The sequence below is a fragment of the Misgurnus anguillicaudatus genome, chromosome 7, assembly GCF_027580225.2.
Source record: "Misgurnus anguillicaudatus chromosome 7, ASM2758022v2, whole genome shotgun sequence".
NCBI classification, from domain to species: Eukaryota; Metazoa; Chordata; class Actinopteri; order Cypriniformes; family Cobitidae; genus Misgurnus; species Misgurnus anguillicaudatus.
Genome location: NC_073343.2, coordinates 10,489,151 through 10,514,049, shown reverse-complemented (window position 1 = coordinate 10,514,049; position 24,899 = coordinate 10,489,151). Strand labels below are relative to the sequence as shown.

General features: G+C 37.3%; 1 protein-coding gene across 1 annotated transcript; it reads right to left on the bottom strand.

Annotated features, from left to right (window-relative positions):
* Nucleotides 1-192: 192 nt before the first annotated feature.
* sgms1a (sphingomyelin synthase 1a) lies at nucleotides 193-24,899 on the bottom strand. Its single transcript, XM_055171454.2, has 6 exons — nucleotides 24,613-24,899; nucleotides 6,645-7,512; nucleotides 6,308-6,425; nucleotides 4,651-4,804; nucleotides 4,315-4,481; nucleotides 193-2,845 (listed from the first exon to the last, which is right to left on the bottom strand). The coding sequence occupies exons 2-6, from the start codon at nucleotides 7,280-7,282 to the stop codon at nucleotides 2,666-2,668; spliced, it is 1,257 nt and encodes a 418-aa protein (XP_055027429.1). The 5' UTR covers nucleotides 7,283-7,512; nucleotides 24,613-24,899; the 3' UTR covers nucleotides 193-2,665.

Sequence of the window (24,899 nt, the reverse complement as noted above, 5' to 3'; positions counted from 1 at the left end):
TTTACATATACATTCAAACATGTATGGTATTTAAGGGCTTTAGACTGGTTTGCATTGTGCTTATCAAAGTCATTGCTATATTCATAAACCAAAGCCTCTCTATGCATTGCATCTTTAATTCTGTAAAAAGGTAATTATTATGATGTGAAGATGATGAAATTCAGAAATAAAAATTTAGAAAACAGACATTAATACAGAATATTAAAAGTTTTATTCAATATACATCTTTTGTCCTTTTGTCATCTTAAGAGATTATTTAGCACATATAACCTGATTTGCATTAGACAACACTTAGCGATTTGACAATGCTGGGTTTATGATTGACAATGAATAGGAAACAAAACAACAACAACTAAAAAAATGCATGCATTTACTGTCATTGTGTCAAAGACAAAATAAGCCAATACTCAATTCAGTTCTAAAAAGTCCATTACTTTTCAATGCAGATCATCTGGTGATCTAATACAAAGCTAAATTAACCTCTGAAAAATCTGGACTTCCCAATTAAGTATACAAACACTTATATTTTCTTATCCAACACTGGTTTCCATAGGAAGACTGGGAACCCAAAACAAAACTGACCAATACAAATGTGTGGTATACTGAAGTCAGTCATACATAGTATGTGCATTTTCATCCCAGTGTTCTAGTGGTTGTAAATTGGTGCACATTCAAAGGTCTGATCCTACTGTCAACTTCATAAAGGCGTCAGAGTATAAAACCATCATTAGTCTATCTTATGTGTTCAATTTATGCGGTCTACTAAAGCTGCTACTTTATATTTATAGTTAGATGCTGGATAACTGTACCTCACTTCTTTAAAGTAGTTTACTGAAGTGTGTGGCTGGGCGTTATTTTAAAGTGCTTGTATTTTTTTATTGTGTACAGTAACCGATTGCACATTTATGCTCCAGAAAATTAATTCAGTCATTCAGTTTCACGCCCGAGACGCTTATCGTTCAGTCTGATTTGGTTCTATTTTTCCTTTGGCTAGCAGAAGCACATTTTGGGCAGACACACATATTAAATGAAAAATACTTGAACATATTTAGTAGTATCAAATAAACTTAAACCGATCATTTGTGTTTAAAGGACGGCTGCCCCTATTAATGCCAATGCTAAAACAAATGCCAGTCTATGAAAACATGGCATTACAAAACTAGAAATAGGATTCATTTACATACACTTTTAAACGACTTCATAAGTTTACTGCAGATGTAAGATGGACTTGTCATATATCTAGTACATACACTGTGTATTATACTAGATGTTTTAAATGTATAGATTATCCCGTCTATGCCAACATTTGTTCCATGGGTGCCCTTAAGAGAAAGGTATTGTAAACATTTAGTCTGTATAAGTAAACCTATGTTGAGTGACACAATCTTTTGAATAAGGGTGAAACCTAAAATGGCAAGTTTTGTAAGCTGTGATACTCTATGAAAAACCATATTCATTATTTAAAATCGTGATACGACAACTGACATTTACAAAGCACATGCTGTATTAAAACCAAATTCGTAATGAATTCAAAAATTAAGTAGTGTTTTGTCAAACAAGTTTTGTAGTTGGACGTAATGACATCTTACTCTCTGTCTGGACTCATTTATTTCACTGTTCTGAATCCAACTTTCTTTTCCGACAACAAAACTACCTTATTACAAACACTAATATGATTTGAATGATTGTAATATGTATACTGTCAGAAAAAATTGTCAAATAATGCTCCCTTGCTCACATTGGGATGGTACGCTTTTAAAATGTACAACTTTACACCTAAATGCAGTTCATGTCAGTACCTCAGAGGTGCATATTGGTATGAAAGGGTGAATTTTAGTACCTAAAAGGTATATATTTATACATATCTGTACCTAAAATGGTACAAATACTAGGACCCTTAAAAGAGTACTGCACAGGTGAAAGCATGGGACCATTTTTTTGACAGTGTAGGCAGAAACGAATTTCCACATTCATAGCATCTAGAAAACATAGTGTGTCTCTTAGTGTTTACTGGCTAAGCAAAGCTTCAACATTCATACAGACATTGTGTGTGTGTATAACACATTATGTAACTTTTGATCAAAGTGTGCATATTAGTCACACATGTGTGTTTACATACAGTATGCGTGTTTGAGTGTATGAAACAAAGGCACTAGACATTTCTCAAGCTGGTATACCCCAGCATTTCGGAAGGTACAAATCTAGAAAAGATTTTCTATTTGGGAGTCTTTTTTTTGGAAAATAAAACCTGCTAAATATTTAGAAAAATCTCTTGCACCAGAATTAATAAAATTATTGTTACAAAAAGATGTGTTTTCAAAACAAAATCTGTTTCTATAAGTATTCCAGGATATCAATACAGTATTGGCAGGTAAATAAACCTTAAGTTACATATTCTGCTGTACAAAGTCCATTGAGAAGACAGCAGGAAGGGGACAATAATGCAGTCAGCATTATTTACCTACTGTAAAGAGCAGCAACTTAAATCCAGTTGTTAAGACGTTCTGCTCTACATATACACATTGAAATGCTTCAAATACTAGAAAATGATGTATGGTGTAGTATATGCATCACAGTGCTCAACCAGTTTTGCAGGGGTTGATTGGAAGAGTAGCTTGCTTTTTAATAGAGTCTCACAGAGCTCCACCTAATCGGGCGTCACGGGTCACGACTCACGGGAGTCCAGCCTGCTGTACTTAACCCGGGAACTCGTCAAAGTTCGCCACAAAAATGGCAGCTGGTAGTTTCGAGGCACGATGCCCCGTACGTTACTCTCAAAGTACTGAAATAGGCCGTACCACCAGACACGAGAGAACAGATTGCTGCCGGAATTCTCCTTTAAAGCCTGCAAAACAACAGAGGAGATTAAGTTAAAAGAGGAAATTCACATAATGACGACTAGTTTGGTTTAAAAGCTCATTCTGTTACTGAAGCAACTGCAAGAGGGGTTGTTACAATAACAGTGCTTGTACTCATCTAGGGTGACCACACTTTAGAGATTGAAATAATTTAGCTAATAGAAATTATTTTAAAGTCAACAAATGGATTATCAGCTTTTGATAGGCTAGCAGACTGGGCCACACTGTTAGCTTTGCAACTTGCGGATTGGTCCAGAAAACATTATAGCCATGCTACACAATACAGTTATGGGCAACAATTTACTATAAGGTTGTGTTTGTATGCATTATTAGTTTATGCATAAGCTAAAAATACCTAACAAGAAACTATACTTCTAATCTAATCTTAGTTAATGCACAATGAACTAACATGAACAAGTGGGTTGATGTTAACAAACAACAAAAAATGTCTATTCATGAACATCAGCTGACACCACTCATATCTCAAACTTGTCTTCCGCCATTTTGAGTACCTGAAGTGGTCGCAAAAGAACTAGCTATGTCTTCAATATGTTGTGAGCATCAAAATCGCTATTTTTACAACACTAAGAAGGCTCGACACAACATGTGCTCGAAGTATCACCTGTGTCTCTACACGTGAACTTGAGCATTGAGAACATTGTTTGTGTACACAGAGTTTACTAAAAAGAAGGTTTTGAACAACTGACTTTGGTTGTTTTGGCGTCTGCTCGCCGCCATGTTGCCAGTCAAGATGCATCAATCTCCGAATGCGACGCAAGGAGGGACGAGAGTAAAGATGAATAGCTCCTAAAGCATAGTTCCATATAAATGCACGAATAATTCGTTGTTTTGACGCAAGTGAAAAACAATATTGACCTTCTAGTTAAAAAAGAAGCCTCATATGAGATTCATTCATTCGCATTCGGAAATCGATTCTTCATGTCTGGCAAAGATGGCGAGGGGACAACATAACAGCCAAAATCAGTTCTTTTTAGTAAACTCTGTGTACACAAACAATGTTCTCAATGCTCATGTTCATGTGTAGAGATCAAGGTGATACTTCCAGCAAAGTTTTATGTTGTGTCGCGGCTTCTTAGTGTTGTAAAAATAGTGGTAGTTCGGTAGCAGCGGACAGCGGCTGGAAGAATGCATCAGGGATCGAGTAGGCATCACACCCTAACCAAGATATTTTTTTAAGTAGCGTTTCTTTTCATGAAAGTCAAGGTGCGAAATATACGTAGTCATTTCCCGTATCCGTAAAAATCATAGACAGTAAAAGATAAGAAATCCGTAAATCGTAGCAAGCTAGCCAATGCTTGTCGGTAGGTACTAAAGATGGCAGCAGGCAACTGGAATGATGCAAAAGGTCACATGACTGATATTCATAAATAGTCATGAGTATTATTTAAACCTCTCCAGCGTACATACAAATATTTTGTTTAGAGTCCAAACCTACCTGCTGATTGGCCATTGTATGGTACCACCAGAAGAGGCGTGTTGTCATAAAGTAGGCCACCACCACATCAACTGTGTAGTGGTCATGAGCCAACAGGATGCAGAAGATACCGCTAACACTCAGGAACAAGCAGAACCAGTGATACCACCAGAACCTCCGCGGTGAATCTATCAAAGACAGCACAATTTGCTTATTGAAAGAAATACTGTGCAGTAGTTTCACAATACGAAGACACAAATGGCAAGATCAGATGCTGTTAGTCGGCATTATGTCCACTAGATGGCAGTGTTGAAAAATATACCTCTTGAAGACAGTTCGATTAGTGTGTATACTTACACTCTTTAATAAAAAGGTAGGTTAGCGTCAGCATCACTGTGTGTCCACTGTACAGGTAATCTCCACACAATGAGTGCGCTCCAGTGATTGACAGGCCACCACCTGCCATCATTTTTAAGACCCGACGCGATTGGGCTTCCCAGTCACCGAAGAGCTGGAATACAAATAACACAAATGTATAAGAATAAAGAAAGGATAAAAAAACCAAGCAAAATGAATGAAAATTTTTCAGATAATATTTAATAATAATCTTTTAAAAAATGATATAGATTTTTACTGTACACGGACACAGGTGTTCCTGTAGCTCAGTTGGTAGAGTATTGTGTTAGCAGCACAATATGTTGTAAGTTTGATTCCCAGGAGCACATATACTAACATTCAAACTTTTATTAGAGGCACTAAGCAGCAAGTAAATGCAGATCTAACAAAAGAGTTATATAAATATCCAATTGTTGTGGCATCAATGGTCACAGAACTGCCATCCCCAAAATACATTTTAGTTTTGACAATATGGGGTGATTAGGCCTAAGTTTAATTATTAAATATAACTAAATTTAACATGCCTTACTAAAAACATAACTTGTGTGCATTTTGAGGCAAAACAAAGAACACTGATGTATTTAAATTATGCGTCAGTGCAAGTTGTTTTTAGTTTGGATAGCTCTTTCTTTCATTTATTTTAGTCTAGGACTAGTCTAATACCTGTCCTGAAAACTGCCCCTATAAGCTGCAAACCATGTAAGACTTCACCCTGATAGTGAAAAGTTTAACCTGAAAGGCTACTATTAACTTAAAGGGCTACTCCAGCTAAGTATCAAAAATAACTCATTATTTACTCACCCTCAGAAAGTCAGACAAACACATTTGGAGTCATTTTAGTAAAAAAGTTATTTTTTTACTTCTGACTTTAAACCCCCCAAAAGTGCATCAATCCTTCACAGAAGTATTCCACATGGCACCAAGGGGTTAATAAAGGTCTTCTGCGGGTAATCTTATGTAATAATAATAATAATAATAATAATAATAATAATAATTTTTTAAGAAAATTATCCATATTTCAAACTTTATAAACTATAATAACTAGCTTCTGGTAATGATCCCATCTTGGGCTCACACGATTCATTGCGCAACTTATCTATGGCAAAGAAAGCTCACTACGCTAACGGCGCATTCACACGGGGCGAAAGCGTTAACGCTTGACTCATTGGCTCACGCACGCGTTGCCGCTTGAAAAGTTGAGAAATGTTCAACTTCTGCCACGAGCAACGCGGTGCCGACGGATCCACAATTCAGTTCAGCAACGCATGACGTCAAGTGAATGGGAAGCGTTAACACTTACGCCCTGTATGAATGCACCATAAAATTCTTGTGAATCATGCAAGACCTTTATTAACCCCTTGAAGCCGTGCGGACCACCTCGGCGAAGGACGGATGCACCCCCCTGGGGTTTAAAGTGTTCCCTGATCCCAGCTTTCTATCTTTATAAAGGTAGGAGGGGCAAGGACATTTAATTAAATAACTCTAAATGTGTTCCTCTGAAATATGTATCTCGGAGGACTTGAGGGTGAGTAAATCATGAGGTAATTTTGATCTTTTATAGTTTATAAAAGATTGTTCATGTTTTAATGACAAAGATGGCAGGGTTGGACGTGATTACCTTGGGAGAGCACTTGAAATGCATGCCAGGCACAGGTAACGTCGTAACGTACATGGTCACACATCTGTACAAGTACAGAGTGCCTACGATGAAAAAGAACCGCCGGCCAATTATGGACCTGCACACGAATTGAGATCATGGTCAGAAGGAGAACAAGAGCCAGCAGAACATCACAGGATCAGTCACATGGTTTACAGATCACAGTGCTGAAGAAAGTTTGGTAATCAGGACAGGAGCTCATTTCAGTTGTGATTCAGCTGACATTATGCAATAAAGTTAATAAGCGTATGAAAACTGCTTGTAAAATCTGTCTGAACATAACATGTAAAAAACAGACCTGTGTTTCAGCAGAGACCACTGTGCAAGCCACAGTCCCACCAGCAGCATACCGTTGATCTCGCAGATGGAAAACGCCCACCCCACGCGATCAAACAGATCAAAAAACTTATCGGGCAGGGGCGGGGATTCTTCTTTGGGTGGGACTCGCTCGTGCACCACAGAGATCACTATGGTTGTTATGACAAAGCAGCAGACGGCGTACAGGAAAGCCACACCCGTCTTAAACCACTCCGTGGGAAACGGCGTGCGATCCTGCTCAGGGAGCACAGGGATTAAAATGCGAACCGGGTCGGAGCGGAATCCGTTTTTAGGTCCGCCATTGAGGGTCTTCCCATTGCCAACATTGCCGTTGGCGAGGGTAATGCCAGCGTGTCCGTTCACATGGTGACCGTTTTCATGGTTGCTCTTGTGTGCCTTCATGTGGCTCGTGAAGCGCAAAGTCTCTATGCGATCCAACAGATGCCGGCCACCATCGCCGGTGACCAGTGAAAGGGGTGGGGCTTTGAAGTCCTCTTCAGTGAGCTGCAAGAGAGCAGCGCCGTCCGTGTTACGCAATGCATCGGAATACTCCTGCATGCCCTCTTCAGTCAGCCAATCAGAGACATCGCTGACTGTCCAGAGCCTCACCTGTTGCATGTCTGGGTAAGAAAGAGAGTGCAGGTGAGCGGTTTCAGCGAGTTGAAATGGGCGTGGACGAGGTGAAGTCCACACTCAGCAATCTGGTGCTTTGAGAGCAGTCATACTGTCTCTGGGACATTGGAAGAAACAGATGAAAGGTCCAATGTCAAATTCATTAGGTCGTGGCTGAAGATGCAAAATCTGAAGTTCACGTTGATTTTCTGTCAGCGCACAACAGCATACGGCCTCTGGAAAAAAGACAGAAGTTAGCTAACAGACAACAGTTTGTGTGTGTGTGTGTGTGTGTGTGTATATATATATACACATACATCCTGTTCTACAGTGTGTTGCCTAACTCAGGGAAATGTGGTACAACATGTGGTCTGCATATGCACATATCATGTGAAAGGTATAGCAACATCTCATATCCTGTTTCTCAATCATACTAAGGCACTCTGAGTAAAGAAAAGCCGAAACCATATTTGACTAAACAGCTGAATCAAGAATTTGAAAAGTTAAAAAGAATAAAGCATATCTTATAGAACAGTAAAGGTTTGGATGTCAAATCCACTACATTATTTCCCAAAAGAAATAGTTTTTAACATCTAAAGATTGTTAACTGCTAATAAATGCTTTCTTTGTACTTTCATTTTCATTTCACTCTCATTTTGAAGAGAAAAAAAGTTTACTAACCAAATTCCTGGTTACCAACTAAACGCTCTATTAACCACCAATCAGATAAGTATTAACCAGACTAGAACAAACGGTTATCATGGAAATAGGCATGGACTGGTATAAGATTGGCGGTATGATAACCTTTAACAAAAATACCACGGTTTCACGGTTTTGCCATTGCAACACAAAAATGTGTTATTTTCAAATGCCTGGTAAAAATAAAGCAGTTAAATTATAATATGCTTTCAAAAAATGTATAATATTTTCATAATGCATATTATGTAAAGTAAACCAGTAACCGACCCATGCCAACATGAAAACATAAAAAGTGTCAAAAGAGCTCAGCAGTGAATGATCTCCTTAAAACTATAGACGTTTCAGCAGTAACAACATAAACAGCGGCTTTCGTGGTCATCACGTAACTTCTGGTAAACTCCGCTAAGAATAAATAACAACAAAGTACTTTTAAAGTAGTTTATTTATATAGCAAGCAAAATAAACAGCATGTAGATTACCTAGGAAACCAAAACGTTTGTTATTTTCGATGAGGTATTTGTTTAAGAGTTCAGTTTAGCAACTAGTCAGATCAATACACAAACAGAAATCGGAAGTAAAGTTCTATAAACTAGAACAAACTTAAAATATAGTTATTATTATTTTTATACTTTTTGGGGAGGTTTCCTGGACAGGGTTTAGTTTAATCCAAGACTAGGCCTTAATTATATTAAGGGGTGGTTTCCCCAGACAGGTCTTAAACTAGTCCCAGACTAAAATGCTTATTTGATACGTCTTAACTTAAAACAGCTTGCCATCAGTGGCATTGTATTGTCTCAAGATTAACACCAGTAATGTTTGTTAATAAAAACGAATTAAAATGTCCTAATATAACTAAGGCCTAATCCTGACTTAATCTAAATCCTGTTCTGGAAACTGCCCCTAGGACATTTAAAGGGATAGTTCACCTAAAAATGAAAAATCTGTAATCATTCACTCACTCTCATGTTGTTACAAACCTGTGTAAATTTCTTTATTCTGATGAGCACGAAGGAAGATACTTTGAGGAATATTCGCAATCAAACCATTCATGAGCCCCATTCACTTCCATAGTATTCCTTTTTCTACTATGGAAGTGAATGGGGCTCACAAACGCTTTGGTTACAAACATTCCTAAAAATATCTTCCTTCGTGTTCATCAGAAAAAAGAAATGTACAGGTTTGTAACAACATGAGAGTGACAGAATTTTCATTTTTGGGCAAACTATCCCTTTAAGTATTTTTTAGAAACATACCTTATCTTGACACAAGACTATGGCACTAATATATATTAGGATATGTCAGTTTTAGTTAAGACAAGTCTAACAACCATTTTAGTCTTGGACTTTCCCTGTCCGGGAAACCACCCCATAATCACCAAGAATATGAATAAGGGTTAACAAGTTGTGAGACAAGTTAATACTATAATTTTTGTTGCATGAATGTTTCAAATGATGAGTAATCCAATGACTCATGGTCTTTATCTTTCTAAAAGCTTGTAATGTTGTGATTCATCTCAAAGTCCATTGATTTTTTTCCATGACTTATAAACTCCTTACTGAACAAATCTGAAATCTCTGTGGAAAGAAAGGAGGAATGGAAAATAAACTTCCAGAGCCAAGAACAGCTGAAAAATTGGGTGGCCACTACTGTCAGGATATTCTCATAAATTGCTTAGCTCACAGAGTGTAGCTATTTTTAGACCAGTACAAACTGTATTTAAAAATCAATATTTCAGCTTTGGCAATCTGTTGACTCAGGATATATAGACAGACTATATATTGTGTGTTAGTTAATAACTGGACACACACACACACACACACAATGTAAATTATGACTTATACCAAGCTAAAACCTGTATGACAAGTACACTTTCATATTTCTGCACTGTGTAATTGGGCATTAAAAGACGAAAAGGCAGAGGTGTGGTTTAAATTGGAAAATTATTCATTACTTGAGCTTTTTTTAGTTGTTTAACAAGAAACAGAAAGAGTAAATAGATAGAAAGAGAAAAAAAGAGAAAGAGAGATTAAGCCTCTGGACTCAACAATATGTTTGGAAGACCTTTGGTTATTAAATCAGCTTATACAGGAGTAGGAGCAAACACACACACACACACACAGCAATCCTAACAAATGTGCGATATGCAGCTGCCTCAGTCAGCATTAGGAAATAAGTAAATAGCATCTTGGAAATGATCCCAAACATCCGCAAGCCTTGCATCAGAAGACCAACCATTAGCTTTCATCTACTTAGCAGACAGAAATCTATAATCCGTATACAGACCAGTATACAAAAGTATTAAATTGTAAGCCTTAACAAATATGACATCACTAAAGAAAACCAGTTTTATTTTGTTAGTTAAAGGAGGAGCAGATGTTCATCAGCTTGTACCTGTATGTTTTTTCCTGTAGTACAACTTAATTGTCACACTTAGGTCCTCTGATGTTTAATATGTGGAGCAATACTATAAGCATAAACAGATATTTCCTCTGTTAAGCTACTAGTGAAACTTTCTTATTAAACATTTTGTATTTCTGACCACTAAAATAAAATTGGCAGTTGAACTTGAAACTATAGGTTTCAGGTCACGGCTTGCTTCTAAATTACAGTCAGCATATGGTACACATTTGGGTTTGGGGCGAGGTAACTAGAGCCATTTCAGTTGTGTTATACAAACATACTTAAAATTCAGAACACACAGCCTATTCTATTCTGCCAGGTCTTACTTTTACCATAAATTCATACCCATGAGAAATCTTGCTAAATATTCTCACTACATCTTAGAAAACACCTTATTAAAAAATATAAATATTTCATAATTATTGACACTGAACTAAAATGCAAATTTATTCCCATTAAATCATTAAATTATTAATAATTCTGTGCCTGGTGTTGTTTGAATTTGTAGTGGAGGAAAAGCATCAAAACAAACACTTTTGTTACTCCTCTAGTAGGAACAAACCCTTTCTAGTTCAAATGTAATGGATTATAACAAAGCAACATATGTTGCTAATGTTGTTTAGTATTTGCTTGTTTTTACAAAGGCGTGAGTCATATTACAGCAGTCAAAGAGGTAGATCACCCCAAAATTATAATTATGTTATCATTTCCTCCCCCTTGTGTTGTTCTAAACCTGTACGAGTTTCTTTATTCTGTTGAACAAAAAAGGAGAAATTTTAATAATTAATGCAAACCATACTATTGACAGTATCCATTGACTTCTCTAGAAGGAAAAACAAATATTATGAAAATCAATAGGTACCATCAACTGTGTGGTTACCATCAATTATCTAAATATCTTCTTTTATGTTTAACAGAACAACATAAGTGTGAGTAAATAATGACAGCATTTACATTTTTAGGTGACTAGCTTAAAAGAGCATGCATCATGCTGCTATCCTGAAAAGTACCTTTCATGCAGTGTGCAGGGTTCCCACACCTTAGTTAACTTCAAATTTAATGACCTTTCAAGGACTTTCCAGGTCCAATACCCTTAAAATTCAAGGACTAAATGTGGGAACACATTTCAAGTGAGAGCAAGGTTACACCATGTTACCTTTTAAGATACATTGTTACAGTTCACTTTCGCAGGAACTCGCGCTGAGTCACTGCGGTAACACTTTGGGGACGCCACCAGGGGCAAGTGCGTCTGAATATGTATATCAAATAAATTCAACCAATGGTGAGGCTTAACGACAAAGACAGGGTAACGCAGGAGCCAGGAAGTATATCGCTATCTGAAATATTGCCAAAGGCGGTGTTACAGGGATGCAGGAAGTATGGCAAGGGAGACTCAGCGTCTCGTTCCCTTCTCAGGGAACAACAGTTACATATGTAACTGAGACGTTTTCTTGGGTCAAACTCAACTATGCAAAAAAACGTTTTGGTATGAATCAACATTTGCATAGAGAAGATACAAGCATTTAAAAGAGAACAGTTTAGCACATGTGCTTAAAAAGTCTAGAATTTGTATGATATTATCCTACATCCTGTATCTATGTATGTACGTATATTTTCAAAAACTTCCCAGGGCCTTGAATTTTCCCCCCAGACTCACAAACTTTCAAGGATTTCAAGGCCCGTGGGAACCTTGAGTAACCATGTTGTTGTAAACAGTCTGCAAACGCTACAAAGCTTAAAAGTGAACCATAACTTAAGTTATTGGCTTACAAAAGAAAGAGTCGCTGGAAGAATTTGATTCTTTTTCCGTAAAATTGCTACGTAGTCTCTTGAATACACAAACCCAGAAAAGTTACATGCATATTATAAAACAACAAAAGTGTTTTTGATCTTGCATGCATCTGTTTTTGGGGAATTTCAAAAGCACATGTTAACTTTTCTAATAGCGTAATACAGGCAGTCAGGCACTATAATATCTCAGTAATAAACCTTTATAAAAAAAATAGATATGGCAAACCTTTTTATTTGTATATCTTCTCTGTGAGAGTTTTGATAACCTCTCATCTTAAAAAGCCATGTCCTCTTAGCACACTTGGCTTAGTTCCAGTTCACAGAAGGACCCATGTATGAAAAGCATAATACATTTTTGTATTTAAGAAATGTGAATATAAAGCCATGGCCATTGATATCTAAGCAGTAACAGTATTGCGAGATTTTGTTCATTATGTTACATAAGTTTCCTGGAAAACAAGTTTAACAAATAGATTTAATACACTACATAGGACCCATGCTCAGAACAAAAGGTTAGGGTTACCTTATTCCGTACACAACTCCCCACTACTCAAACAAAGATGTCATGTATGTGTCATGTAAGTGCACTATTGCATTATGATCATTGTGTTTCATAAAGTTAAAATATTCTGGTGTCAAAATTGTTTTTTTATGTAGTTCACTAGTTGTCTACGCACTATGGCACACACACACACATACAGAGGAACACCACACACACCCATAATTAGGTCAATACAAAAACAATACAGCAAGGCACTTTCTCCTGACTTTAAATAATCACACTATGTGTTTTTGCAGAAGAGTTGCAGTTATTTAAAGAATTTTTTTGCAGATGAAACCAATACAGCCATAAGTAAGTATAGTATTTTAAGACCTGCGTGCAAGTGGGCATATATTATATGATAAATTGTTAGGCGTGAGACTTGTGAGACTTAAGGTTACAAGTTCGACTACCTAACCATTGGGCCACAACTGCTGCAGACTGCGGACAAAATAGCTAATAATTTCTATTTTATTTTTTAACTGATGAAATAAAAAATATAAAACCACATTACCAAAATTAGATGCTAATTTTTTTAGTATAGAAGGTCTGTAATGGTTTTACTAGTAAAGCGTTCTGCATGCGTAAAAGCAGCAATGAACAGTCTAGTACCAGTGCAGGCACTGATCTCTTCAGGTTTTCCTATCTAATTCTGAGAAGCCTAAGAAAAATAATCCTCCAACACAACTGATATTACTCTCACATGTTAAGAAGTCTCGATGCAGATGTGATATTGTCCTTGAGAGCTCTGCCTTCTCTGCTTTCCCACAGTCCACAGCAGTGTTTTTTTATTTGGGCAGGTTGTGGGAAAGAAAATGTTTCTTTGAAGGAAGAGAACTCTCGAATCTCTAATGTCTGTGATTTGAGTGTGTGTGTGTGTGTGTGTGTGTGTGTGTGTGTGTGTGTGTATCCATTAGAGAGAGATCTCCAATGTCTGCTTCCATGACGGAGATTAAATATTTTGGATTTATCAGCCCCCCATGATAAAAATCAAATAAATTACCTCTTTCATTAAATAGCTGCTAAAAAAACACAGATTAATACATCAGTAGTTCAGATACTGAGGCACAAACACATTGTAGTGCATGTGTAGCCCTCTACACAAATAAAACACCTGTACATTTACATAGTGCCGTACCAAAACACTTACATTTACATATATTCCAGTGGCATATGGTTAGGCTTCTGAAATGAGTCATGTCAAAGTGCCCTCAAACAATTTTGATTGTTTGATTTTAATCCAACTGAAAAACGCGAATAAGTCGTTTGATGTTCACACAGTTTATGTGTTAAAGGCACATTTTTTCTTAAACTTGTGATTGTCAACACGGAAACAATAGAGACAGAGCGCAGCGCGTCATAACCTGAAAACCACGCCCACCGGGGGGGAAAGCAATCCAACCGTCTCCATTGACTTTGTATTGCGAGAAGCTGCCTTCTTGTCATTTCTGGCTTATAACAAAAAACTGAATAATGCCTAAAAGCTGCTGTGTGACAATATGTACAGCTAACAAGCCAAATAACCCAGAAATAAGTTTTTATAAGCTGTCGAGCTGTAAAACCCAGCTTTTAAGGAGAATAAAGTGGATCGCCGACTACATTTCCCCCTATTGGACGCAGTTTTACTAATAGGAGTACTATGAAAAGTTGCCTGTTTCCATTTCTGTGTCTTTAAACGCTCGTTTTTTTTAAGTTGAAAGCTTATAAAACGTATTTGGTTTGTTTGGGTTGTTAGATGTACACCTTGTCACACAGCAGCTTTTAGGTATTAATCTGTTTTTAAGTTTAATCTGTAAATAAGTTTTTATAAACTGTCGACCCCAAAAAACGAGCGTTTAAAGAAACAGAAATGGATACAGGCAACTTTTCATAGTAATACTATTAGTAGAACTGCGTCCACTAGGGGGAAACGTAGTCGGCGATCCACTTTATTCTCCTTAAAGACTGGGTTTTACGGCTCGACAGCTTATAAAAACTTATTTCTGGGTTATTTGGCTTGTTAGCTGTACATATTGTCACACAGCAGCTTTTAGGCATTATTCAGTTTTTTGTTATAAGCCAGAAATGACAAGGAGGCGGCTTCTCGCAATACAAAGTCAATGGAGACTGTTGGATCGCTTTCCCCCCCGGTGGGCGTGGTTTTCAAATTTGCATAACTGCGCTCTGTCTCTATACTAAACTATTTTTGATGCATGATATTGGATTTTTGCCGATAATTTTCAACTCATTTAAGCTGATAGCCGATACAGATATTAGCCAGGGAAAACGGTAACTTGTTTCCTTTTAGAGTTCCAGAGTATAAGAATAATCAAATGAAAATAAAAGATTGCACAGTCTTTGTATATATCACCATTAAAGGCGGAGTCCACGATGTTTGAAAAACGGTTTGGAAAAGGAGACGGGCCGACTACCAAAACACACTTATAGCCAATCAAATCAAATGCCGGGTTGCGTATGTGGGGGGCGGTCTATCAACAGAAGGTCCAGATTCTATTGGGGTAGGGGCGTGTTTGTTTAAGTTATTTCAAATATTAACATTGACTTTCAAACATCATGGACTCCGCCTTTAATACACTGTAAAATAGGGCTGAAACGATTCATCGAGTTACTCGATTTACTCGATTCAAAAAATTCCTCGAGGCAAAAATTCTGCCTCGAAGCCTCGTTAAATTCCTATGACGCGCACTACAGGCGCCGAGATCTGATTCACACGGACCGTTGTTCAATGTTCAGGAAGCACATCATAGCGCGTGATACATTTTGAATTTAGTTGGCGCGATGGCGGAGCGAATATGTCCATAAACGGCAGAGAGAGAATGTCTAAAGTTTGGGAACATTACATTATCATTACATTCAGCATCTGAACCGAAAACATCAACTGCTGTTTCACCAAGCGTCGATAAAACAAGGTAACGTAGCTTCCGCTGATTTTAATCCCATACTGTATTTGTAGCGATGTCGTTATGCGGTTTGACTAGATATGATGTTTAGCTTTGATGTTTTTAAGTAGTAAACGTTCAATTGCAGGAGAATATAGCTTAATAAAGAACCTCACACACACGCATGCATTGTAATCTGACATATTTTGTTCAATAATAATAATCTTTGTCTTATTGGAGTTTAGCATAAGTTATTCTCTATCACGCGAGTCAGACCGATCGCGCAATGCATCACATATGCTTAAACTTTTATGTAGCCATGCAACAATAATTTCAGCTGCATGCATTCACTGTATACAGCGGGACGTGATGTTGTGATTTTTCGAACGGATTCTTAACCTAAAATGCTCCGCAATGCAAGTGATGCAAACCAAATGCAGCGTTCTATTGAAAATGAATGCATGTATTTCTGCCGTACCAAAATGCAATGAAGCAACTGAACGTCTGAGTGGGGTGTCACTCTTCCTCACGCACAGAGCGCGTGCACACACACAAGTGCACGTGCGCGCATACACACAGGTTGTTACCATAGCAAATAGGCTCACCCCAGAAATGATTTATTATATGTTAGTAGCCTAATGGTAAATGCTGCAAGTGTAGAAATGAACAAACCAGATATTTACTTTGATGTCAGGGCTAGATTACAGTATGAAACCTGTTGTGCATATTAATAAATTAAAGTGTTTAATTGTTGGCACTGGCACTTATAAACACTAAATGGGTAAAAATGGAAATAAATAGGCTTATTTTTTGGAGCCAAATACCTCTGTTTTTTAGAAATAAAAGCCAAATGCTTGAACATTTTACAGCCACGTCATTTTCGTTATGCATTATTTGTTTTGGTTGTTTAAAAACACATACAAAATTTGTATCCGATTACTCGATTAATCGATCGATTTAGTGCTAGATTAATCGATTACAAAAAGAATCGATAGCTGCAGCCCTACTGTAAAACCTAACAGTTAACTTAACTCAAACCATTTAAGTAAACCGGTTGCATTAGGCCATTTAAGTTTTAAAACACATAAATTTAAGTACTGTGAACTTGAATCATGTGCAATTATTATTAAAAGTAGTGTGAACTTAAATATAATTGCGTAACTGCATATGACTCAATTTGTTTAAGTTCACAGTACTCAAATGTATGTGTTTTAAAACTAATGCAACCGATTTACTTAAATGGTTTGAGTTGAGTTAACTTTTAGGTTTTACAGTTTATCTCAGATATTAGGTAGAATGTCACTTGGACTGATCCAGTATACTGATAAACATGACCACAGACTTTTAACATTCACTTAAAACATAACCCAGTGTCATTATGTGTGCACTTTGTGTGTTTTTGACATAACCTTTACTTCTCCTTTCGGTGTTTCTTGGCAGTCTTTAAAACGATAGCTCTGAAATCTTGTTAATCTGTTACAGTACAGTCTATCGCACAACAGCTTTCTTCCATTTCGACGTGTTTTCGCAGATGTCACACTGTACTCAAATGCTGCTGCTCTGTCTTTTGCCACTCAGTGGGCGTAACCGCAGTCCCTCTCGCCGATGGTGACGTCATGTGGATACCCTCTATTCGGACATGCCTTGATGCCTTCCTGCCTTGGAATGCTGCCTTAGAAGGCAGCAATTAGTTTTCAAACGCAGCCATTGTGTGTAAAATTCGATCAGACACTTGGCCATGATCAGAGTCTCTCAGGGCTAAGGAGCTAAAGCACATGTGTAGCCTCAAGAGCACCACCGTTCTTAGCGATTGATAACTGGCTCTTTTTTTAAAAAGTTGAGACTATTCCCGACATGTGCTGCACTTTCTTTCTCCCAATTTCATAATAATGTTATGAATGAACGGTCTTGTTATCTAAAATTTTTGCTCGGGGCATGGAGATGGTAGCATGAGCAATCATTAAACAGTCCTTAAACTGACTGGAAATGTTAAGTCACTCGTCACCATAACAGCAAGCAGACTTTTGAATCTGGAATAATGAGTGGATTAAGCTCTTTAAATCGGCAAGTGATGAATAATTAATTAGTATATGGATTGTATGCATCTAAGGGGCTTTTACACCTGGTCACTTCATTCATTTTCTCTGATCGGATAGCTATCCGATCATAAAAAGACCAGGTGTAAATGCCCTCCGAAACTTTTCAAGACAGATTTAAATCAGATCGCTCAAACCACTTCAGGTGGTGGTCTGGGACACATTTCAGATGAAACTGGACAAGTGTAAATACATCTGGTTGATGAAACCACATCTGTCAGCGCATAATTCCTCCCAAACGTAAGCACGTCACCCGGAAGTTAGCAGTCAAAGAGGCAAACAAACAAAGACGACACGCTCGTTGCTATATGGAGCGACAGCAGCGGGTAAAAAAGCTTCCTAGAACCAATAAATGAGTCTAATGACAAACTCAAATGATGTTAAACATAGAAATAAAACTTTGAGAGAGAGTTTTGTGAACGCTTTTCCCTGTCATGGACCTATACATTAAATCACCGCCGTCACTCTCCTGCTGCTCTGTACTGCGAGCTTCAGCTCATGCCGAGCAAGAAGACGAATATCCCCTGTCCAACATACAGTTCAACATAGTCCTACCTTTTGTTACATAAACGTCATCTTAAGTTTTTAAAGGCAGAGTATTAAATAGTGTATTTGCATTTAAAAGATCAGGGGCCGGATTCACGAAAACATTCTTAAGACAAAAAATAAGAAAGTTCTTAAGATAAATTATAAGAAGTGCGTAAGAATGTTCCTAAGTGGAATTCTCAAACATTTCTTAAGAAGTTCTCAATTTTTTTCTTAAGAATATCTTAAATTTGTGTCTTAAGAATAAAATGACAAGCTTTTAAATGAATTAAGATACCCTGCTAATGAGGTAACAATACACTTATCCATTAATCTTTTGACTACCTTGCGATCATTAACGCGATACAAACGAGTGATGCATTAGGACAATTACAAGATGTTATTCGCTGTTGTAACAGAGGCCAGCTAGTCTTTAAGGCGGTGCGGTGCGTATAATTCCATAATGTCCCAATCGGTCTGTCATGCGGGTCGAGCGCTCCGGGTGTGCCTGCTTCATCTCCGTGCCCACGGCTTCAAGAGACGGACGCGGAGGGTGAAGCGTGCCCGCGGTTTCGTAGCCCTCAACTCACATGACGGAGCGATTACCGGTTCGCCTCCCGCTTAGAGCGACTTTTAACTGTTAAGTAATTTCACAATGAATGTAGGCTATTACGGAGGAAGTTAAATGTTTGCTAATATTATCACTAATACTTATTTGTGTTTCATATACTGAGTAGCCATTAAACTTCATTATATGAGTGTGGAATTCCTCTTTAAACTAATCTATGTGAAGTAAACTGATTAAATTGCCATTTCAGACTACAAAATACAACATGTCACATTTAAAACAATCACATTAACTTATAAAACATCTTACATTTTAGATTTAAGACTACTGTAAGGTTGTCCTAACTTTAAGATGTTATTTAAGACAGTTTATTTTTCGAGAATTGGAATTCTTCTTAGGTTTTTTCTTAAGAACATACTTAAGGAAAAAAATAAGAACTTTCTTAAGAAGCTTTTTTGAGAATACAAAATATTCTTAATTTTTTTCTTAAGCTTGAATTTAAGATAAAAATGGCAGTTAAGAAGATTTTTCTTCTTAAGAATGTTTTGTGAATCCGGCCCCTGATTCATAACCGTTTTGCCAAGAGGCATTATTGTGGCCAAATGTAAATGGAACCGTTTTAACAAATCAGATAGCTATCCGATCAGAGAAAACACATGAAGTGACCAGGTGTAAAAAAGGCCCTAAGTCAAGCAGAATGCTGCTAAGGTAAGAAAGTTTAATTTTTACTTGTCTATTGTCTTAATAGCCACGTGCTGTGGAAAAAAATCTGACCGGGTTTTGTCGGGTCTGTGTCTTTCTGGCCAGGTTTCAGGTCCAGCAATCAAATTATAGATGGGTCAGCCTAGGGTTTGGTTATTACATTTATTGGTTCTGCACAGGTCTGGGTACAACTTTTAAATATTAGACAATATACAGGTCCTGGCCGATTGTCTAGTCCATTTCAACAGAACAAATGCAGAAAGAAAAATGGTGGCGGTTTTACAGGGGGATACGTAAGCAGTTGCTCGTGCACTCAAAATCCTGCCGCTCCACAAAACACTTCCACTACACGAGAAAAGTCCCCGGAAATGCCCATAATCTTCCACACTTCTAGCTGACATGATCCAAATAGCACTCTTACCAACGTGCGAGTGGACGTGCATAACCAACATGTCTTATATATATATATATATATATAAACAAATTATATATGCGCTATTTTCCATATCTGGACGATAATATTGGCTAATATTTATCATAATCTATAACAGAATTGGTCTGGGATTACAAGAGGTAATCCCTGACCAAAAGGTGCGTTTCCAGAAAATGGAGTTGCAGTTTAGAAGCAGGTGTCTTTAAGAACTGGAACAGATAAAGTCTCTTTTGTACAATGCAAGTGACTTTCGTTTTTCATTTTCTGTGTCCCCGTAAACCACGTTTATTTATAGCATAATAAACATGTCATTATACACTATTCATGTCCTCATAAACCACATAGAAAGACTCACCCACCCACACACACACACACACACACACACACATTTAGCCGAGAAGTTGGATATTGATCTTACAGGTGTCCCTGTGTGTGAGAAGAAAAACAGCTGCTCTTATCATCGAAACAATTTTTTTCATTTTCTGCAACCTTGAAATTTAACAATTTACTGCTATTATGCAAAACACGCACTTGGTGACCTTCAGAGTTCAGACCTTGACCAAGGTCTAACTGGTTACAAAAGCTACAGTCTCTTAACCATTCTGGGATCTTCTCTTGGTATCAAAAAAACTCATTTAACTTTATAAATAAAAACCCTTATTTATAATATAACCCATTCTGCTTTTTATATATACGTTACTGTTAGAGGTGTAAACAGTACTAACTTCTATATGACCTCTACTGTGTATGCATATTCTTTACCCGGAAAGCACAACTTATTCCTGGAGGTCACCCTCTGACAGCTCAACCGCAAAGCATTTGCTTTCTAAATTCAATTTCCTGTCAATGCTTTTCCACACCTTTTCTTCCTTGTTCCCTTCAGTACCACTTTCTCTTCCATGTTCTTCAATCACTCATCAAATATACAAATGAAACCGAAACGTATTTTAAATCCAGAACGTTTTGTTGCAAAAATTTGCTTTGACATGCATTATTTACTCTGCATTCATTGCCCGCAGCAAAACAAACCACAGAATACAATGGCAGTGGTCCATAAACCATAGCATGCTGAAACCCAGCAGCCATTTGGATATAAAGAGCAAATCGGTCCTACAGTGCAATCTTTATAACTGCAATTAAAGAAACAGACACTCTTCTGTGTGGTAAACAGAGAGGTATTGAGGATGTTGGGGGATTTGTTTGGTAAAGGACAGATATTGGCTCCGATCAAATACCCACACATGCGGTCTTGGCCACTTGACATCGCGGGCACGTGACAGGAAGTAAGGGTCCAAGACTAAACCATGTCTTAAAACTGCCAAAGTGCAGTGCCCTTAATGCACACTAAACACATCCTATCAAATACCACCATGCATCATGATCTAGATGTGAATCGTGAGACTTACGCCCAGACCTCACGAGATGTCGCGGAAACTTTTAATTGTACGCAGCACTAATGAACTGCTTTCCAACATACAAATGCACTCATCACACTTAAGTACACCTGCAAGGTAATAGTAAAAGAATGATGATTTGAACACAGAAACAAAAGCAAAACCATTTGCTCGAATCCCTATGATGACTATGATTAGAGGGGAAAAGATAGAATTTAGTCACAAGAAAGTGCACAGAATACAGGCAGTATTGAGAATTGGCAAATTCACACAAACCTTTACTTATAATAATGCTGTTATTAAATCTCTCTGGGACAATGAAGATAAAAATAAATATGTGAGCCTATTTTTGTACTACATGACATGTTACTTAAAATAGGACAAATTATATGAAGTGAAAATCAGGAAGAATGTGTGTGTGCGCGCGTGCATAATCTTTCATTTCTACATTTTTATGAATGATTGTATTAATGCATTTTTATCTTTTCTCTCAATTTTTTACCATATATATAAATATGTGTGAGAAACTGTGAACTTGCTATTGAAACCTAATTTACCTAAGGGTATAAAATAAAGGAACTTGAACTTGATATATTTGTGAGGAAAATCCTACAAAGTAATAGCTTTAATTTCACCCTCTAGGTTAACTATAGACCCAATATAATCCGGCTACGAGTAACCCACTTCTAGCCAAAATAAACTTATGAGATATATGGTATCCATTGTGTAAGCAAAGTCAACAGTGTTTACAAGGTGTTTGTAGGGCTGGGTACATCATTCAGATGTTCCGGATTGACCCAATTTCGATTCATAAGCTATCAGATCGATTTGATTTCGATTCTTGGTCCGATTCCGATTCTCGAAGCGGTTTTTATACTCGATTCAATTAAATGAATATAGTGAACATAAGTTTACAAGTGGGTAATTAATAAAAATAATTTAAAAGCCACCAACTTGTATATTACACTTTTTTATTTTAGGTACACTTAGGTAAATTAAAACCCATCAATAATTTTCAAAAATGTATGCTGAAAAAAGTCAAAACAGTCGCATTCCTTGATCAAACAGGATCAGGTTATTTAAAAAAAAAAAATCGATTCAGGGCCTCTGAGAAGGGATTTTTAATCGACCACGTTTAAAAAAACGATTAATCACAAAATTGAATTTTTTTTGCCCAACCCTAGGTGTTTGGTTTGATTTAATTTATTTTAGCTCATTTTCGGGGGGATATGGTTACAGGTCTATTACATTTTTTACTGACAGCCAAAATTTTGCCTTGTTCAGGGCTCAACGAGGAGAATTTTTTATACTGGCGGTTCGGGCCAGTGGTTCACGTTTTCACTTGCCCTGCCAAAATTTTCACTGGTCCCAATTAAAAAATGTCAGGGTCAAATATTTAAAAATAATTATTCAAAAGTCAAATAAAATTGTATACATATACAACAGAAAAAAGGTTACCAACTTTTCTGCTTTACCTGTAAACTGACAGCAAACTGTGCAAAATATTGCATTGTTTCTTTTGTTGTGTTTTACCCAAATAAATGTCTGCTTCCAATTTGTTAAATAATATACATTTATGAAAATATATTTTAGTGACTGAGGGCAAAGCACTGGCCCGATCCGGCAAGTGACATTACAAGCGACCAAACGTCTCTCACGCATGCCCCGGGCCTCCGGGCAGTCCTTTATATTGAGCCCTGTTGTTTAAGGGGTGTTTTTAGACATCTATTAAATGTCTTTTAAGCACAAAATTGCTTGCTGGAATGCATGTGTATTGTTGCAATACTTTTGCAAAGTAAAGCCTCTTTCAAAGTAGCCAATAAATGTATTTTAGAGAGAGAGATAGAGACTTTAAGTCGACATCCTCATACTGCACATTGCAAAACCAACCAAATCACAAACTTTAACCTTTGCCCACATGGCAACACTCCTATCTTAAATCTTTAGGATTATAAAGATACATAAACTCCAGCTGACCAATAGATACAAAGGCCTAGTTAAAACACACCCATGTGCTCACACTATTGTTATCTCCCTCCTTCTTGCTCCCCTTTTTAGTAAATTAGAAACACTTTTTACAGTTTTCTCACTCTTGCTTCAGCAATGTGGCCCAGTTAAAGCTCGTTCCTGATAAATAAAACAGTTTCTGGTTCTGTGGATAGAGCTTCAGACACACAAACACTGTTACCTTCGGTCGCAAACTAGAGAAAACTAAGACAGAAAATATATCTGACTCACTTTTTCTACATGCCCACAATAAAGAAGGAACAATGTTCTATTTGTGGCAACAGACGACTTAAACCTCCTTTTATCCATGCAGTGAGAGTATATCTGTTAAGTTTTACACCAGCACATTTTGACGGGTCAATAAATTGAAAAGCAGGGAGAACAAGGTCAAAGTCTTTACTGCTGTCTGTACATTAGGTAACTTCAGCAAGCCTCAAATAGTTTTAATGCTCTAGTGTTCTTTAATAGTAACTTTTGTATTTGATGTCTTTTTACTCTCTTTAACCATGGGTTTTTGTGTCAGAGGTGTGTTTACTTTTAGTGTACTTTGGCAACCCTTAGGAAAATCAACCAATGCTTTATTATAGCAAAAATGTTGTAACAATTTTTGTAGTCCTACTGCCACTATTATATTACCATAGTTTTACTAAAAATATCATGGTTAAATTGTGTTTTTTTTTTGTAGTAAAACTATAATAAACGTGTAGTAACTATGATGTTATTTTGTGGTTAGTGGGTGAGTCATGAGGAAGTGATCAAGCAGTCGTTTGTTGGATTTCCCACAGAAATGAAACGTTTCATCAGGTTGAAATTACACTTCACCCTCTATCCTTTTAACAGACAAGGACATTTAATCGTTTGGTTGTTGATTTATCAAGGTTTTAAATAGGGTATGCGCAAAAAAACTGCTTAAAGCAACATGTGGGTCACGGACAGACTGTTACAATTTATCACTGGATAACAGCTATATAATACGTTGATACAGTTAAGTGGGGTAAAAAATGACACGATCACGCGCTTTTATAACATAGCAATGTTCTTGTGTTCTACGTAGCTACCGATTGTTGTTTCCTCTCAGTGTCATGTCAAAACGAATCATTACCTTCAGAAACCGTACCGTTGTGACGGGTACTTTCCACAACATATGTCGATACGATTAAAAAGCGATTAAAGACTGATTACACATTCGACCCCATTGGAAAATAAATCCACAGTGGGCGGATTTGTAGACCCAGCACTTTAAGTAAAAACACACGCAACGTGTTTTGCAAGAGGCCCTGGGAAAGTGGGGATCAACTCACCGTATTTTCCCACAGGAGACTTGTAGCTCGGGTGATCCCACAGCCGTGGCGCAGAAAAGTGAATCCGGGTTCGACACGATACCGAAACGGTATGAAACAGCAAGCAGCGCTTGCCCAGTTATTCTCTCAAACCTTCTGTCGCGTGCGTTAATATATTTCCGAACGAGTGAAATAACTGTCCGTGTTGTGATGGGTTTGGTACGTTTAACCGCGTACGCAAAGCTTGAGACGTGCGCGTCACCGTGAGCTTGCGTGAGTGTGTTTTTTTAAACGGTCGATCCTGCGCA